This window comes from Merops nubicus, unplaced genomic scaffold, assembly GCF_000691845.1.
Source record: "Merops nubicus isolate BGI_N331 unplaced genomic scaffold, ASM69184v1 scaffold16332, whole genome shotgun sequence".
Classification (NCBI taxonomy): Eukaryota; Metazoa; Chordata; class Aves; order Coraciiformes; family Meropidae; genus Merops; species Merops nubicus.
Window position 1 is genome coordinate 24,380 of NW_008591715.1, and position 18,756 is coordinate 43,135.

The 18,756-nt window shown below is 36.4% G+C and overlaps 1 protein-coding gene across 1 annotated transcript in view; it reads right to left on the minus strand.

Moving 5' to 3' along the window:
- PTPN4 (protein tyrosine phosphatase, non-receptor type 4 (megakaryocyte)) overlaps positions 1 to 18,756 on the minus strand; it is a gene marked incomplete at its 5' end in the record, with an annotated part of 44,739 nt that overhangs the window by 16,497 nt on the left and 9,486 nt on the right. Inside the window, 4 exons of the mRNA XM_008950365.1 lie at positions 2,704 to 2,863; positions 7,709 to 7,867; positions 9,086 to 9,220; positions 16,676 to 16,744. Coding sequence (XP_008948613.1) covers positions 2,704 to 2,863; positions 7,709 to 7,867; positions 9,086 to 9,220; positions 16,676 to 16,744 — 523 coding nt within the window. The remainder of the gene's footprint in view (positions 1 to 2,703; positions 2,864 to 7,708; positions 7,868 to 9,085; positions 9,221 to 16,675; positions 16,745 to 18,756) is intronic.

Here is an 18,756-nt window from a genome sequence, read left to right on the forward strand (position 1 = left end):
ATCTTAAGAAAAGCAGTTTACTAAATGAAATCCCCTTAAATTCCTTTTAATTAGGACCACAGGGAAAGCCTGCAGTAAGAATGTAGTATGGTGAAAAATAAGGTAATCGAACATATACTTTTGCTTCTATTAACAGCAACGTGACTGCAGTAAGCAAGGACAAGTTTGGCAACAAAAACCTTAGTTCCATATCCCCTACTCCATCTCCAGTGTAGTGGAGTATGAGGTGTGACATGCTCTGCACTGATCAAGCTCGGATAATTTTAGCTGCTTTCTTTCTGATGATATCACTGTTAAAGGAACTACCAGTATAAACTGGGGAACACTAAATATTTTTTAATCTGGAAAAATCAACCTAGCGCCACTGAAGTGATTTTTGGTTTGTTATCATCAACATTAATTTCATAGACTGATCATTAGCAAGTACTTCCATAGTTTCTATGGTAAGGATGTTAAGTATTATTAAATACATCTGTTTCAAGGAAGCTTCCATATCACTAATTACAGTCAAAGCATAAGAGTCATATTCAGAAAGGAAGAAAACAAGGAAAAGAAAACTATTCAAGCAAAAACTGGTATATATAAGAAAGTTCAAAACCTGCCGGTTCAACACATTAAAAAAGTCTGCTTAACTGGGCTTTAAAAATGTATTCAATTCCAGGTGTTTTAAGCTTTTGGTTAAAACAAAAGAAGCCCTCCTGAACACATTCATAGTTATGAAAAGATGAAAAATTTGGAGAGGTGGAGGAAAGGAACAGTGTAGGATACATTCATGAGAGGGAAGGGTACTTAGGAAGCCTGATCATAGGCAGATTATTTTAGCCTATGTTCACTGCATAGGAGATTAGACTCAGGTTCCTGGGCAGAATAAGCAATAACCAATCGCTCACTTTCTGCCTTTTTCAACCTTTGTAGCATTGCATTCTCCAAACAAAAAGGGAATAATAATTTCATGCTTTAAGAGGCTATTTTGAGCAGCAGGTTAGAACAAAAAACCTGAAGCACTGTTTATCATCATTAAGCTATTTGATTGAAGGGATTGCTTGCCATACTTGTTTTCAAATGCTTCTAGACATTATTATACTGGACACTTAGGGACTGCGGATGGAGTAAAAAGTTGCCATTTTCATACCTGTCCTCCCACCTTTCTAAATAGATTTTCCATACACAGAGACTAAGGAAATTCAATAGCTAAATGAAGTCAAAATAGTGAGGAGTTTTCCTTAAAAACTTTGAGATGGAGCAGCAGAAGAGACTTTAGTGGTGCAGGAAACTGAAGTGCATTCTGGTCAGAAACACAACTGCAAAAAAACCCAACATTCTAAATGCTAAATTTACAATTTCACAAATTTTCAGTGTCATGCTGTGTTCCCTCTCTGACACCCAAAATAAAAAGCTCTCAGCAGACCAAATTGGATCTCCAATCACAACAGTGTACAGCCTAAAGCTGGGCTGCATGAATGTGGCCCGCTGGACCACAGCAAACAATCACATTGACAATGCACAGAGAAAAGAAGAATCTCCTTTTCATGCAGCTGTGTTGGTTTTGCAGAACTAAAAGGAGTTAAAAAAACAACTGAAAGCTATTTTTGTCCATTTGGTAGAGATAACTGAATACAGAGCTGTAAAACTTGATGAGTAAAGTAGTGTTATCTTTCCAAACAGAACAGTAATGACTCAGGTAAGTGCTGACAGAAGACAAAACTGTCAAAAAATGTTTCATTATTTAATTAAAGCAAATTTTTTTACAATGTTCCCAAAATGCTCATAAATCTACAAGTTTCACTTTTGCAGTTTTAATAAAACCCCAGCTATAAAATTAAATATGTTTTTTGTGGGACTTTTGTAACACGGTCTGAGAGAACATCTCAGCCTTAGAGTTCAGAATGTGAATAAAAATAAACTAAACGCGGTTCTAAAACATCAATTTTGGAAGCTGACGCATAATTTAGAATGTCTGAGGTTGGTAAAACTTTTTAGACAATATTGGCTACATCTGGACATTAGTCAGTCTTCCCATCCTGCAAAATGTTTCTTGTCCCATATAAGAAGAAAACCAAGAACCATTTGAAAACTTCTGGAAGCTTTTTTTAAAAAAAATAAAATCACAAACATGGTCAGTGAGATCTCACCTCAGACAAAAATCAAGTGACTAGCTTACTCATATTGCATGTGCTTAAGTGTGGGTGAAGAACTTTTGCTCAGATTTTTATATTTGTTGTCACAGGTCTCTGGGTAGAGCCTGTTTCTTGGAAACTCTGACAAGAAATGCAACCACAGATTCAAGAAGTCTTTCCTGACAAAAATGCTCTAGAAGCTGGTAGGTACTTTCCAATTCAGCTTTTTGATAAAAGCTCAATTAAACACCAGTGGTAGTATCTGCAATGGCTTCTTCAAAACTGATGGTAAATGACTTCTCAAGGAAGAGGCTAGTTAGAAATCTCTGGATGTCCTGAAAAGCTGATATTCAGAATGTTTGCATTTCTACCCCAATGCAGTCACTTTACAGCAGCTGACAAAGGACTACCCTAGCACACGGAAAAAAGAGTGGGAGCTGGCAAAGAGATAGGATGGAAAATGGAAATGCTACAACGTAACCCACAACACAAAAGCTCTCTGAAATGCATCAGAACCAAGCTTAGGAAAAGTAGGACTATCATTCCAATAAAAAGCCCAACGGTTAACCTGGATTGAAAAACTTACTGTGGATTTTTCAGGTGTTGTAGGAGCATCAAATGTTTCATTGATATGGTTATCCAGTTCTTGCTGTGAGTGTGAATGATGAATTTGGTTCCAACTGTTCTTTTTAAATTGTTTGGGTGGTAACGCAGGGGGCTGCCCATCTATAGGAGTCTCTTGAGATCTAAATACCAAAACAGAAGTATGAAGTGGAATGATCAGGAGATATTGACAGTTCTTTTGGGGTTCCAAAGAAACCGAAAATGCTAGAAGACACTCAAGAGAGTTTGAGAGCTGAATATCTGTATGTATTTTTGAACCTCAGAAAGGTACTATGGTGGAACATATTGGAAGTGTATGTTTGGACATGTTACTGCTTTTTTCTTGACAAGCAACTTTATGCAGAACCAGTATGTTCATCTTGTACACATGATTTTTTTAAATGGTTTTAGCATTCAAGCCAGTTTATATTGGAATTATAAACTTCACTGTACGTATACTCTGCACTCTTGCTAAAAAAAATATATATCTAATAGATTTGTCAATAAGATTTCCTCAGTAAGAAATTCAGTTAGCTTGCATCTTAAATTAATGCCTGCAATTTAATCTTAAAAACCGACATAAACAGAATAATAAAGTGCTTGGCTTTTGATCTAAAAATAGGAGTTCAAATTGAAGACAACTCCGCTGTTGCACTGCATTTATTTGAAAAGCCCACTGGAGACGACAGTGTTAAGTTTTAATTTTTCAATTTAAAAGCATATGTATACATTGCAAGAGAACTTTGTTCCTCCTTGCTCCAAACATATTCCTCTCTGAAATATGCACAGCTTTGAAACATTTGTAAAAATAGCACTCATCACATGCATTGTTCAGCTGAGCTGTAACACTGTCACTGAAGATGAAACAGCAGAAATTTCTCTTTCTGGTTTAGATCTGGAAGCACTCCACTGCTAATAAACATGTTCTCTGTGTTTATGTATAGTATGGATAATTTCCTTTATTAGTCTTTTTGGAATAAAAGCATAACTGCATAATTTGTGTTACATAAATTTATGATTCACCTTTCATTATATGGCTTTATATTTAAGAATAAAGAAGAACATTCTGAGTGGCCCAAAAGGGCAGTTAGCACATAGCTCCCATTGACTTAGCTTGAACGCCAGCTTCTGAACACCAGTGAGGAGGGTAGACACCTTCCTCCCCATGAACCACATTAAAAGGTATTAGTAAGTAATTTAACGACTTACGACAACAGCCCGCTGATACTAGTGGCACATCAAAAAACCACCAAGACTGAAGTTGCAGGTTACAACTAAACCTAAAGAGAACACTACCACCAAAAATGGGTGTCTCCTCTCTTTCTTTCACCCACAGCCACGGCCCCTTCCTTGAAGCACTCTGGTGCTCCTCCCTAGGCTAAGGCAGCTGACCAAGCAAGCCAAAACACATCAACTTTTAGGACAAGCCTGGGTAGCACTCGGCTGATCCAGTAAGGGGAACTGGTTCATCACAGGGTCGACTCCCACAGGAGGAGGGGAGCACGCTCCCAGAAGCCAGAAACAGGGCCCTGTCTCTTTTGTTATCAAGCAAGCTGCAGTGGTAACTCACAGCACAACATCCCTTTAAAAAGCACAGATAGCCATGTGAGCAGTCCTACTGTATTTAGCTGGTCTAGCCACAGTGAACTCTGAGCAGGCTAAGACTCTCGTTATGAGACAGTGCAACACTTCAAGTTGCTGCAAGTTTTAAAAAAAAAAAAAAGGCACACATCAAATTCCGTACTGCATAATTTGTTTCTATGCAATTAAAGAAAAGAAGATCCCAGAACCATGTTTTCAAACAAAAACAAAAGTTCAGTTTACAATTGTCTACAGTGACTTTAAAGAAAGAAGCCTCTTTCAAAAAAGAATGAAAACTGAATGTGAAATGGAAAACTTCACTCTGAAAACTCCCAAGTTTTCTATTTCAGTTCTAAAATAACTAGTCGATTTTCTTGGGAAAAAAAAAATAGCGATAATTTCTTTTTTTGTCAAAATATGAAAACAGTACATTTGAAGAGATCTTAATTTTTTTTCTTTATGTTTTTGGTATATTTAAACTTTCAGAAAATAATTTTTTTATGCAGTGTTAAAACAGTACTAATTATTCATTATTCATTGTCTGAAGAATCCCATGTTCAAAACAGTGGGAATAAAAATAATAAAATAATAAATTATTATAAATAAAAAATATTTGTCAACATTTGCAAAATTAGTTTTCAAGGCAGCTATAAATTATTTAGACATCAACTTCAAAAGGTCACCCGGGGCTTTTTTTAACTGCCTATGTATTTATTAATTCAAATCTGGCCAGCATTCATCTTTTTAAGTGAAGGGCAACATACTTATGTATTTTCCTGCAAGTAATTACTCCTAAGAGATTTAAACTGAGTAAAAAAGGAGCAGAAAACATGAAAAGAGACACAACAAAGTAATTCTGATAAAAGATGGGATCTTATGTTTCACTAGATGTCTTTACATACATGTCAACAAACACAAATACTGAACATACAAAATTACAGAAAGATTTGAAAAGTCACTTAAATGAACATTTTAGAAGCAGCAATGCAAGTACTGTAATATATTACCATAATGAATTGTGAGAACGAACAATCAAGCCTTGGGCAAAAACTTCACTGCTTTCTGTTTGCCCAGTCAGCTTTGAATTTCCTTATGAATGCTCAGACAATGGCAGTGAAAGCAGCCTATTTTGCAGGCAAAGCAGCTTTCTGTTACTGCATTCGGCAATTTACATAATAATAAAATAACACCCAAACCCTGGCACTGACAAGCTTTAGGTATTTTCGTGACAGATATCCGGTCTGACCTTTAGTAGATAAAGCAAAAGTTTTATATACACCCTCATAAACTTATTAAACCAAACATATATCATGTGCTTTTGGAATTTAAGGTTTCAAGTTTCCTCAGTGAATTACAAGCAGAGAACTCAGTTTAGTTCACATGCAGATGAAGAAAAACACATGGAATTAAAGCCTGTATTTGCCAAGCTGTAATATTTTTCTAAACTGCACTGAAACTCTAATTTCTTTTGCTATGTTGACTCTGAACTCAGATCACTAAAGCTACTGCCTGGCAGGTTATCACCTCTGACTTTCTTACATATATAAATCTGATCCATAAATAAAAATTCCCAACAAATTAGAAGATGGGCTACTTATATCTTTTCATTCAGAAACATCAAATTGTTTAAGAAAAAGCTTTTTAGACTGTAAAATAACAATTAATTTTAAATTTATAATTTTAAAATTATATAGCTAATATGAACTTCATGACTACTACTTGCCTTCAGACATCTCTAATCTTGAATCAATAACATCACCTGAAGCTTTCAGAAGACCCTAATGGGGTTCACATATTTTTGTCAGTCATCACCCTCATTCTTAAAAATGGCATCTATAGATATCGTATGTCATACATCCATACTGGGAGATCAAATGCCACTTTTAAGCTTCCAGAAAGGGAAAACCCCCAAACAAGCCTCAATACTTAGTGATGGAAGAGCAACATTTTTTTCTGCTTGGGCATAAAAAGTGCAAAATCATTTAAAGAAAGAGCCACGGTTGCATAACTAATTTTAAAAACCCAAAACAAAACACTTCTCCTTTTCAAACTCATTTCTATGGTAACTTACACAAGAAATTAGGTGTTAAATAAACAAATCCCAAGGTCAGTCAGGAACAACTTCCAGAACTTAAGTTAAAAGGCATATGATTAAAAGAAAGTATTTAAGAATTTTTCTTACTTCAGTGTATCACTCTACCATTCAGGGTTTCCTACAACTGACTTCAGCTGGAAGGCTTGGAACAGAAGGAACCTGACCCTGTGTGGCCTTTGTACAGCAAAGCTCCAATATGAGAAAAGATTCACAAGTGTTCCACTTTTGAGCCTCCCCTGCTGTGTGAATAGCTTAAAAAAAAGCCAATTAAAGAAGGGGATTTTATATTAGGACAAACTACTGGTTTATAACTCTGAAATCTAAATAACTAGCTGATGGTCAAATCATAACTATTTTACCCTATCATACAAAGCAACTCGTGTTCTTTTACAAAACTTCAAAAATGTTGTATTCTATTTCCCTCCTCAAAGATACGCATGGTTGCCAAGTTCTAAAATTGTGTTCAGAAACCTTCCCAGGGTAATTTTTCTTTAGACACACAATTCATTTATAAACATGTAATTATGCATTTGCTATTTTATAGTTCTCAGATGGTTTTGAAACATTTCCACAATTTCCTTGCTAACCGAGATTGTACAAAATTATGAGGACAAGTTTAGCATTACCTGTATGGCTACATGTAAGAAGGTACAGTGAGTGTTAATAAGGTGTATATTGTGTATTTCTTTCCCCCCCCTTAATTAATTGGTACTCTTGCCAGAAATTAAGTATTTTAAAATATTTTAACAACTCAACTTTTTCTGCTTGTCATCCTTCTGGACTTAATACACAATAACAGTTGCTATTTTGTCCGTGATAGCCTAGCAAAATTACAGTATCAAGAATATTGAACATAACAAGAAAAAAGCCTGACAGTGCTATCTTAAAAAAAAAAATATTTATTCTAACAATAAACAAAACATACTAAGAACCTCACAATGCTGGGGTGCTAAAAAGATATTTTGGCTAAGTGAGTTTTAAGGCTCACTTAGACTTCTATGCCTTGATAAAAGGCAAAATTTCCAAACTCACGAGAATTAAAAACTTCTATCATAAAACGACCTACTTCAGTTCCATCAAAATAACCAAGTTTCGCTTCCACATCCACACACTGTTGGTGACATTACAGCAAACCCACATTTTGGACGGGTGGGAAAGACACTGTAATCCTGCACCAGGAATATGTCAGATATTAGTCTTTACTTCTTCATCACTTAGATTTCAGTAAGACCTGGCCCAGATTTAACACTAATGGTGAAAACTTTTCAGAAATCCTGCATGCTACCGTACAGTGACAACCAACAGAACTTACGGTGAAGATTCCAGTATGATGCTATTAGCCTGGGTGGAAGATGGAGATCTGTGATTTACAAATACTTCACTTGGGGAAGCGTGAACAACATGGTCCACTAAATGTCCAACTGATGAGGGTCGTAAGCGGGCTCCTTCTTGAGTGAAGGCAGAGTTGCGACTAAAAGGAAAAGCGCAGCAGTGCAATGTGAAAAGAATTTTAGTACTTATCTACATTTCTTAGACCACTACATAGCAATGTTAAAATTATTATTGCCTCTCAGTGAAAGTTTATATTCATAGATATATTTTTATTAAATAATTTAAGGTTTGAAAAACCACTTAAACAATTATACTGTCAGATCAACATGCTATATTTCATAATTTTTAAGTGTTCAAAAATTGTTTTCTTTTTTAACTGAAAAAGCCTGGAAGCATTATGGTCCAATGAACAGGTTACTGGATTGACAGTCCAGTCAATGGAATAAAAATAAATCCCAAAGGAGAAAAATCCTGCCTCTGTTCATGGCAGAACTTAACCCGAATTCATTCAAATGTACAGTTTATCCCTTGCATCTTCTCCTAGAAGAATCATAAGCTTTGCACTGAGATTCTTATTTCTGTGACTTGAAATTTTCTCATTTGAAAACTAACATAGTGGCATAGGCATCTTTCTTTGAATGCTTTGAAATATGCATGACTAAGTTATGTCATGCTATGTGCATCATTATTACACAATTTTTACAATAATTTTTAAATGCTAGAGATATTTATCACAACAGTATTTTGAATAACATGCTGCAATGTCAAGGAATTTTAAACCCTTTTGGTTTATGCAATACAGAATTGGATAAAAGCAATTCTTAAGCCAGTTGCACACTGAGAAAACTGGTTATTTTCCAAAAAAATTTTTCACTAGCTATAAACACAAAACAGAAAGCTCAATCATGTGGAAAGAGTGAGCTCTGAAAGGAAATGCAGAAAAATTGAGGGGAGTAAACCTGCAAGGATTTCTGACTAAATAATTTTCCCCAATATTTTAAGAAGGAATATTAACCAGAAACAGTTGTTTTCAAAATATCACACAGATTTTATTATCGGTTTTATTTTTTTTTTCTTTCTTGGCCAAATGAGTAATTTAGAAATGTACTTAAGAAATTTCAAGCCATCGAATTTAGGGTAGCATGCTACATCTTTATCAGCTGAGTGAAAAGCATCTAAAATTAATCTCTAAATAATTTCTCTTATCTGGAGCTAAATGTTCCAGAGAATCACTCAGTTCATAATTTATGAAGTAGTTTCCCTCTGTAACACATTAATCCTTTTATTACATGTGTAGGTCACTAACATTAGAGGTAGACAGTCACTTCTAGGGAAGAAAAGATCCGATGCTACTTACTGATTTGGGGTTCCAGGTGGAGACCGTGATGGTAGGCTCTGTGTTTCCAACCTATCATCAGACAGTGAGTTCCTACTCACTACTTCCCAGTCCATCCCACTCATTACTTTCCGTGCCAAGGGTTTACTGGGGGATCTTAGAAAAAGAAAGTAAAATGATTAACCAAAAATTACATGAGGTAAGAATAAAATTTCATAAAGTTCACCAGAATGAAACTGTGGATGTTCTACCATGAGAAACAAAATTATATGAACAAAAGTAAATTTAATAATCCAAAACTGTATTTAGATTGGGAGTTCTGTCTTTTTTCAATATATTATACTTCATTTTCTGTCCTTTGGATGTCAATGAAACAATCACGGATTATTGTTGGCTGAGAGAGAAACAGGCAAGAGGGAAGAGGAACTCAATAAACTTCACCAGGCACTTCTAATGCCTCAAAGAGTAACTGCCTCCAACAGAAAAGTCAGAGGGGTCTGAACTTAAAAATGAGGAAAAGACCACACACACACCCCAAAAAAACCAAACCAAACCAAACAAACAAAAAAAACCAACCCAAACAAACCAACTGTGTATGTAACACAACTATTCAGCCAACTCAGGAAAAATAAAGCAGTGGAAACATCAGCCCAAGAAACCTCCCCAAGACTCTGAAGAACTGAAAGTGGGGTATTCACCAACACGGTAACAGAAATGCTGAGTTTTGTTTACTCATCAGAGAGTTCCATCAAGGTGACATACTTTCTTCCAGAACATGCTTTACCACCTGTAAGGCATACACAATCATCCCATTCAAACATATCTGTGGGTAACCAAACTTCATTTGGTTTTGTGCTAGAAATGTCCTTCAAATTAAAGGTCATTATTGCCACTATTTCTATACAGAAGGAACTGTACTTTCTATTCATTGCTTTCTCTTGAGACTGAGGAAACTTTTTCTTCTCATTCCCCAGTCATCCCAGGATAGCTACAATCCCCTTTTGCCGTTTCTCTCACCTGGTTCTTAAGCTCAAATGAGACCCTATTTGCAACGTCTCATGAAACTATATATTTCCCTTTTATACTGGAAATCATCAAATGAATCATCCGAGAACTGTGGTTGCTTTTTTCTTAGCATCACACGGGATGGTTGAAACATCCTGCAATTAAACATACCCAGACTTCTGCTGTTCGTTGTTTTGAACTGAAAATTCTTTAGCCAACAACAACAGCAAAAAATCTTTTAAACAACCCTTAAATACATGGTCTATGTATTTTGTGTTACCATCCAGGTTTGTTTGTTTGGTTGGTTGGTTTTTTAATTTACTTTTACTGCTTTGGTGGTGCTATACAGTTCAAATTTTTCTCCTACCATAACTCAATCCTCTCTTCTTCCAGTGATACCTCAATTTCATCACTCATGCCATGATCATTTAATTCTCATTTGCCTTTTTATTCTATAACTATTCTGTACTCTCCAGCTTTGAACAATGAGGTGGCAACATAGGACTGTATCGGTGTAACGTCTCCATTTCTCTTCCCAGCTCCATACACCCATATCATAAAATAACTTCTGCCTTTGGTGTCCTTGGGACACGTGGTAACTGTTTATCATCACCTTACTGATTTACTGAGGAACTTCTGAGAAATTATGGAACTACCTACACTGAAATTACATCCTTCTGAAAATCAGAACTTTAATTACAAACACATTTTTGCTCCTTGCTGAATTGAGAACTCAATGCAAGCCACCGAACTAAGCAGGCTGTGCTTAACATTATCAAAAAAGTCTACAACAATAATCAACGAAGTGTCACGTTGAATAATCTATCTTCCCATGCAGGAATTCATAGGTCTTGTTAATGTCAACAGTGTTTGATACTAAAAGAGTGGTGATCTGTGTGTGGAGGCTTTATTTTTTTTTTAAAATCCCCAAGCAGTTCTGAACATATATCACATGCTGCTCTGAAGACTTACTGAATAACAAAAATATCAAATAAAATTTCAAATAGTTAAACAAGATGAGCTGTAGTAAATCCTTCTGTTTCAGGCCTTAACCCACTTAGGGGAAAAAATAAATACTAATAGTAGATTGATCTTTGAAAACAGGGAAAATAACAATTATTCAATACCTGAAGAAAAACACATCCAGTTTCTTAGCATGTATTCTAAGCAGCATCAATTTGATTTAAAGTAATTAGCTTAATATCATGTCAATTAAACCAATTAAACCAACATTTTAATTTCTGTAATTTGCTTCAAATGCGAGCAACTCAAACCACTTACATACATATTTTCCTTCACGAACACAACCATTTTGAGCCATTTTGAACAGGTAAAATAGCAAGAAAGCAGCAGAACTGGAATGTGTGTCTAATGTTATCCATTGATTTTTCCTGTATTAATCAAAGCTATCATTAGCCAGACTTTGCTGACAGCATCCTTGCAGCCACCAGATTAGCACCATGAGCCAGCTCTGCCAAGAGGTGGATTCTACTAACCAAAGAACTGTCCGAGGAAAAAATGCAGAAGAACCTAGTACAGCCAGTGCTAAATTAGGTAAACACAGGACAGCAGATATTTTCTCAGGCATATAAAGAAAGGCAGCTACTAAATCTTCTTTACCTTTAGTGAAAAAGCAACAAGTAGACTATAGGAAAGTTAATGTTTTGTTGTTTTTTTAACTGTGCAACATTTGTCACTATCCTTGCCTGTATAAAATAAATCAGATTACAAAGCAACACAAAAATACGGGCAGGGAGAATTTTTTACAAATATAAAATCCTTGATTGGTTCAGAAAAAAAGTCACCGCATTGTACCATATGTAGTTACAAAATGTACTTTTTTGAAAGCTTCCTCAATCTATGCAAGAAATTAACATAACTTCAAAATGAGAGCATCACTTTCTTCCCTATCAAAAAAATCCAATGTTAAAAAAACTCACCTTTTACTGTGGATAGGGTTTGAGCTTTCAGAAAGAATACCTTACTACCATGATAAACAGCCACAGTGTTTATCAGCAAAGGCTCGTTTCCATTACTTTATTAGCAGCTCTAACCTCAGAGTCCCACCCACTCATGTTTGTTGCCTCCATTTCCTGTCTCTGCAGAAATTTCAAAGAAAAAATTACCACACAGCAGCACCGAACTTCTCTACTGGTGTGGCTTTTTGATACTAGCAATCCTGTCAACACTTCTCTATCTAAAAATGTTAGGGTTTTATTAACTTTTAAGATAAGTTGTGAAATATTCCTGCCAATTTCTCCTGTGTCGCTAATTCCTTACAACATTCAAATAACTTTCTCATGCCAGAGTGCAGCCAAGGGGAGGAGGGAGTTCAGGAAGTAAGCTGTAAAAAAGCTTTTGGAATGCTTTGATAAACTTCAAAATTGTAAATTCTGTGTTTATCTGCTCAGTCTCAATGCTTCTATTGCACTCAGCACAGAGCACTGCTATTTAACAAACTGTTTTCAGATTTATTTTTTTGGTGTATGTGCAAAGACTTTCCTAAAAATGTTGGAATAATGTTCTGAGCAGGGACAGAGGCGAAAACCTTTATCTGTCCCCAAAATCAAGAAAAGTTTTACAAGCTGCAATACTACAACAAATAAAAATAAAAAAAGCCCCTGACTCAAACCCCTACTATGAGTAGCAGGGATGGTATTACATAATGTGACTAAAAAAAGGCGTGACAAATTACATTAGTTCAGGTACAGGACACAAAAACTTCCAAAGACAGAATTAGTTTTGCGTCTCACAGCTCAAGTGCTAAATCCTTACAGAAGCTCAGAAAGAAAGGGGTTATTGTTTAGGAATACAGGTGGGAATCTTTTAAATCACTTCCGTCCCCAAAAGAAATATAACCTGGAGTACAGTGAATGCATTTCTCAGCTCAGCTGATGCCTGCTGCTTCAGACCCAGACTGCATGGGTGCACAAATCTGCAGATACACCACAAAGGCCACATGCACTTTAAAGCAGCTGTGGAATTAACTAACTTGAATAAATGCATGGTTGAAGCAAGATTGGATTTTGGCAACAACAGATTGCAACTTACTGTTAGGGAGTTTACAAATAAAAATGGCTGACTGAGGGACCCACTTATTATCATAGAACGGTTTAATCACAGAATCATAGAATCCTTTAGGTTGGAAGAGACCTTCAAGATCATCAAGTCCAACCATTGAGCCAATAGGGCTCTAAAGACCTCTGCTAAAACAGATCAGAATCTGTCAGGGTTGGAAGGGACCACAAGGATCACCCAGTTCCAACCCCTCTGCCGTGACCAGGGACACCTCAAATCAGAAGGGACCTTAAAGAACATCTTATTCCAACCCCCCTGCCACAGGCATGGACACCTCCCACTAGACCAGGTTACATAAGGCCTCGAATAACTCCAGCGAGGGAGCATCCACAACTTCCCTGGGCAATCTGAACTACTTCCTTAGATCTAATCTCAACCTACACTCTTCCAGCGTGAAGTCACAATCAGTACAAGCCCTTAAGCTTTCTTTTAGGCCCCTTTCATATACCGGAAGGCTGCAATAAGGTCTTGCCAGAGCTTTACCTTCTCCAGGCTTAGTCTGTCCTCACAGCAGAGGTGTTCCAGCCCCCTGATCATCTTTGTGGCCCTCTCTGTCATATAATGTGCATTCTCCCAGCTCTAGTCCACATCATCAGAACTGAAGAGAATTAAAATATTCCACAAGGACTCTGAGAATGGTGCTTTTCATGAACTGAGATTTCTTAACTTGTTCAAACTTTTTTCCCACTTTTATTATCTGCTTTCACTTTTACTATGCTCATGGGAATTCTTCTGGATTTTCTTGGGTTGTGAATATTCTGCAGCAAATAAGGCCAAGAGAACTGATGCACTGAAGATCAAGAAAAAAAAATCAAAGCAAGTGCAGCAGCAGTCTTCTAAACACTGGTTATTGCTGCATGAAAATTACAAAAACAGTATCAACAAAATGTATCAAAATTGTTATAGACTATCACCTTTGAAGCAATATATTATATTTTTAGAAATTAATTTTTAAATGTTTTTATTACTTGGGGAAAAAGAACAGCTAAGCCTGCTTCTTGTAGGCTGCTTGTTTTATTTCAGATGGCTGTCAAGAAATCTGATTGTGTTCTGTATCTACATGCCACTCAGTGTGCAAAAGCGAGATGATCAATAACTGTGGCAATCACCATTTCCCAATTTAGAACACATATATCACTCAACATTGCAATGTAACGAACAGTGTTATTTTCTTATGATGAAATGATTCAAAAGTTTGCTTAGGCAGTATTAGCTCATATTAGGCTTTTTCTAGTTAGATCCTGATGCAAAAAGAGTGTAAATCTGGACAGCTCTAGAAAAACACCTGATTTTTTTTTTTTTTTTTTTTTTAAACTAATCTTGAGTAAATTTCTGATGTGGTAATAATAAAAGCAGCAGTAACAATTTACATTTTTTTGTGTGTTCACTTAACTCTCCAGAAAGACCTGACTGTAATGCTAGCATGCTCCTGGTTTCATAGCAAAAGGCAAAAAACACCTAGTAGAACTTCCAAAAGCAACCAAAACAAGCCCACTACCTTACAGATTAGAAAGCTGTTCAACAACATGACGACGTCATCTGAGTAAGACACTGAGAAACAGAAAGACAGGTTCCAAAACCAAAAATCACATTAAACCTGTAAAAACTTGAAAAGCAAAATTTATCCTCTGTATGAATACAAAAGGACTTAATATCTACTCAGTATTTCAACCTGAAATGGAAATGTTTAGAAGACAAGGAATTAAGGATAATGTTCTTAGTTTAAGCTTCTTGAATCACATGGTGTTCTAGAAATGTCTTCTATTTCTATTTTTTTCACCCCTGAAAAAACTGAAAGTCTTTACAATTTAAAATGCATTTATTGCACACTGTGAAGGGGAGGGCAGAGGAAGAAACAGATCATCTATTAAAAGCCTTTTGAGGTTTATTTGTTACAATACGCTGTTAATTTCAGTTCACTGGTGTACACATACATTCCTCAGACACTTATCAGACATCAACACTACTAAACTCAGAAGGTGAGGATGAATGCTGTATTATGTAATGTAAAAGCAATAGTAGAAAATAAAATTACTGACAACAGAGGACCCTAGTATTTTTTTGTAATTCAAAAAATCTAAAAAGACTTGTGAAAATATCAGACCAATTCTAGCCATGGCTTTCAATTTTATCCATTAATATTATAAAATGCAAGTTAATTCCAGCACGACTTGTTCAGTTTTGACTCAAAGGGAAGAGTGCCATCTACTGAATAAGAGTTTCTAAATTGATAAATATCCTCCTCAAAACTAACAGCTCTCCACTCTACTTACATGTGGGGAATTGTGAATTTCAAAATACAAAATAAATTAAAATAAATTATTTGTATTTATCATTTAAATAAATAAAATTCAATTGCCACAGTGTTGAGTCTAAGTTCCAGAAAAGTTGCCTCAAGTAAGAATCTAATTAGACTCCCAAAGTGCATTAAATAGAGTAAAAAAATAACTCTGCAGCACACAGAACTAACTGATCTGATAAAAATCTACCTGTTGAACATATCTGTCAGAGTACTTCTGCCTTCAGATCCTTCTCATATGGAGCTGGGTATCTATGGTGTGCCCAGCTAAAAATTCAAATTACATAATATTGCACAGGGGGAAAGGAGAGGTGGGAGCAGGGGCAGGAAAGCAAGGCAGAATTCACTGCTCTGAAAAACAGTGTGTGCAGGTACTTCAGAAAGGTCATTACTTAAAGTTTGTGAGGATAAATTTGACCTCCAGCGTCCCTTAAAGGGTAACCATGCTAAGACATTTCCCGTCACAGTAAAAGTGTAAGCATAAGAAAGCACAGAACACATTCCCTGCCCATAAGGATTATTTCCACTAGTGATCAGAGGAGACTGCCAAACAGATGCAGTAGTAGCAGCTTTACTTTTGAATCCTGAATCATAGTTTCTGAATGAAGAACTAAATCTATGCCTCGACTATTTTCTTGTAATCACTAAGCCCCTCAGGAAACACAATTAAGTAATACATTCTATAATTAGCCAGTCTGTGACAGAATACCTCCACAAGTAGATCACTTCCAGTCAAAGTTTTCATAGAAAAATATTTAATTGGGACTATAGTGATAAAACTGTTCTCACAAATGACGTCAGACATTCACAGTATCTTAGTTTAAAGGAAATGTATGTACAGTTATAAGGTGTCATCAGGGATAAAACATACCCAACAACTCAGTATTTTACTGGAAAAGTTGAAGAGACCATTCTTTTCAATAAAGACAGCACAAAGAGGGCTAGCACGTCTAACAACCAGCTGCACAGGTGGAAGGCAATTCTCCATTTTTGAAAAAATATAAAGAGGGAAATATCAAAGAATACTCATTAACTTTCCTGTTAAAAGATGCTGCCCCAAAGAGACAACCTCCCATGTCAAAATTCAGCTCCTTAACATGGTTAAGGCAAGCCACCAGCAATAGCTGACAACACTTGCTCTTCCTTTTCCAGCATTGCAAATAGAGAACATGGTAACATCCTAAAAGATACAAAGACTTACTGATCCTATACAAATGTAAATCGCTTACCTTGCAAATACCCTGTCTTTGTTTGCTCTTTCTTTACCATACTGCACAGACTGGACCTCTGTTCTCCCACTGGAAAAGAAAACAAAGCCAAACCACTAAATACAACCAACTTAGCATAACACCTTCTTGCTTAGAGTTGAACCATTTCAACAAAAAGACCACTACAGTCTATTTTCAGTCATGTTCAAACAATTGTGATAGCTTCAGCACAGTACAACTTTTTGACAGCATTTGGGTACTGTGGGTCTTCTTTCACACTAGAGTCTAACTGTAACAAAGACCCATTAATTTTAGGTATAACAGAGCTTTCTCATCTCTTCCTTCTTCTTCTTATGCAAAGCAGGAAGTAAGTTCTGCTTGGATTTTTGGATAACGCTTAACGCGATAATCTTTCCTGTCATAGCCACAGTCTAAAGTTATAGAATCTCCTCTGCAGTTGTCCTAAACTATTCCCCTGAAATGCTAATAACTAAGTCGCTACTTAGTTCAGCAAAATACCATGAAGAAATTAGATGAGACGCACGTCAGGATTGCGTTCTTCTACACAATTTGTCAACCAAGATTAGAAATATAAGACCAGATGTCTTGTGTTAAATCAAAGAACCTTTATAACATGTCACAATTTCTGGTTAGAAAAAAAACACCACATACAATTTTTTAGACTGTCTATAAGCAGTTCAGAATTGGTGGCAAAATACCAGCAAAACTCCCCTTTGCAGCCAGTTCCCCATTTATAACTGCAGAGTAAGGTACAGAGTCAGAGGATGTACATCCTACAACGATACTGATACTGATAACTGTACATTTTTGTTCTCTACAGGGACATTTATATCATGAAGTCAAAGAATCATTATTTTCTCATTCATATTACAGAACTACTGGATGAGTGAAGGCTGGACAAAAGGGCCAGCTGCAATCTCATAAAATCCAGGGAAGGGAAATGCAAAGACCTGCAACTGGGGGGGAGGAACCTCATGCACAGACTGGTTGCAAAGCGGGTTTACTCAGTACGGATGAGACCACAGCTGCAGGGCTGTGTTGAGTTCTAGGGTCCCCCAGGTCAAACTAAGCGTCACAAAGACTATTAAGGGTATGAAGCATCTGACATAGGAGGAGAGGCTGAGAGACCTAGGATTGTTCAGCCTCAGGAAGAGAAGAATCAGAGGGATCAAATGAGTGCCTGAAGGAAGAAATGAAGATGAAAACCAGGCTCTTCTTAAGGATGCTCAGAGACAGTACAAGAGGCAATGGGCACAAACTGAAGTAGAAGATATCCTACTTAGAGAGGGAAAAACCACCAGCACCAAAACACTACCAGGAAACAAAAGACGTCTTGTCTGCTGTTAAGGTGGTCAAATACTGGATCAGGCTGCTCGAAGATGGTGTGGAGTCTCCATCCTTGGAGACATTCAAAACCTGGACGGATGCAGTCCTAGTCAACCTGTCACAGTGGACCCTGTCTGAACAGGGCAATGGATTATATAAGTGTCCAGAGCTGCCTTCTAAACTTTGCCATGCTGCAATTCTAAGAAATCTCCCTTTTCAAACCTGCTGCCTGCTAACTTCCTGGGGTTATTAATGTTCAACTCTGATAATCAGTAAGCCATCTGTATTTTCCTCTATTCCTTTCCAATAACTCTAACATTGTATTTGCCTTTCTCTAACTGCTCCTAATAAATGATTTAACATTTTTCAGACAACTACAAAGCTTCAAGACAGTAATAGCTTATTTATAATTGATGTTCCTCCCCTTTTCTCTCCCTGTGTAGATTATTTTGTATTTTTGGATGCTGAACTTGATCTACCCTTTCATTGCCTACTCACTCCTCATTGCGACATAACACTGAAACTCTCTACAGTCAACTTCAGCATTTAATACAAAAAACTGTCTCACTTCATTGGTATCTTCCCTTCATTGTAAAGAAGGGATCTACTTGTTTCCCATCTGGTTAAAACAGTTCCTAACATACAATAGAACTCTGCATGTTTCAGCAATTTAATTAGTGTTTGGTGAGAAATACTATTGGAACCCATTTGAAAATCCAAGGACAGTGTACAGAAGACAGATTTTCTCATTAGTA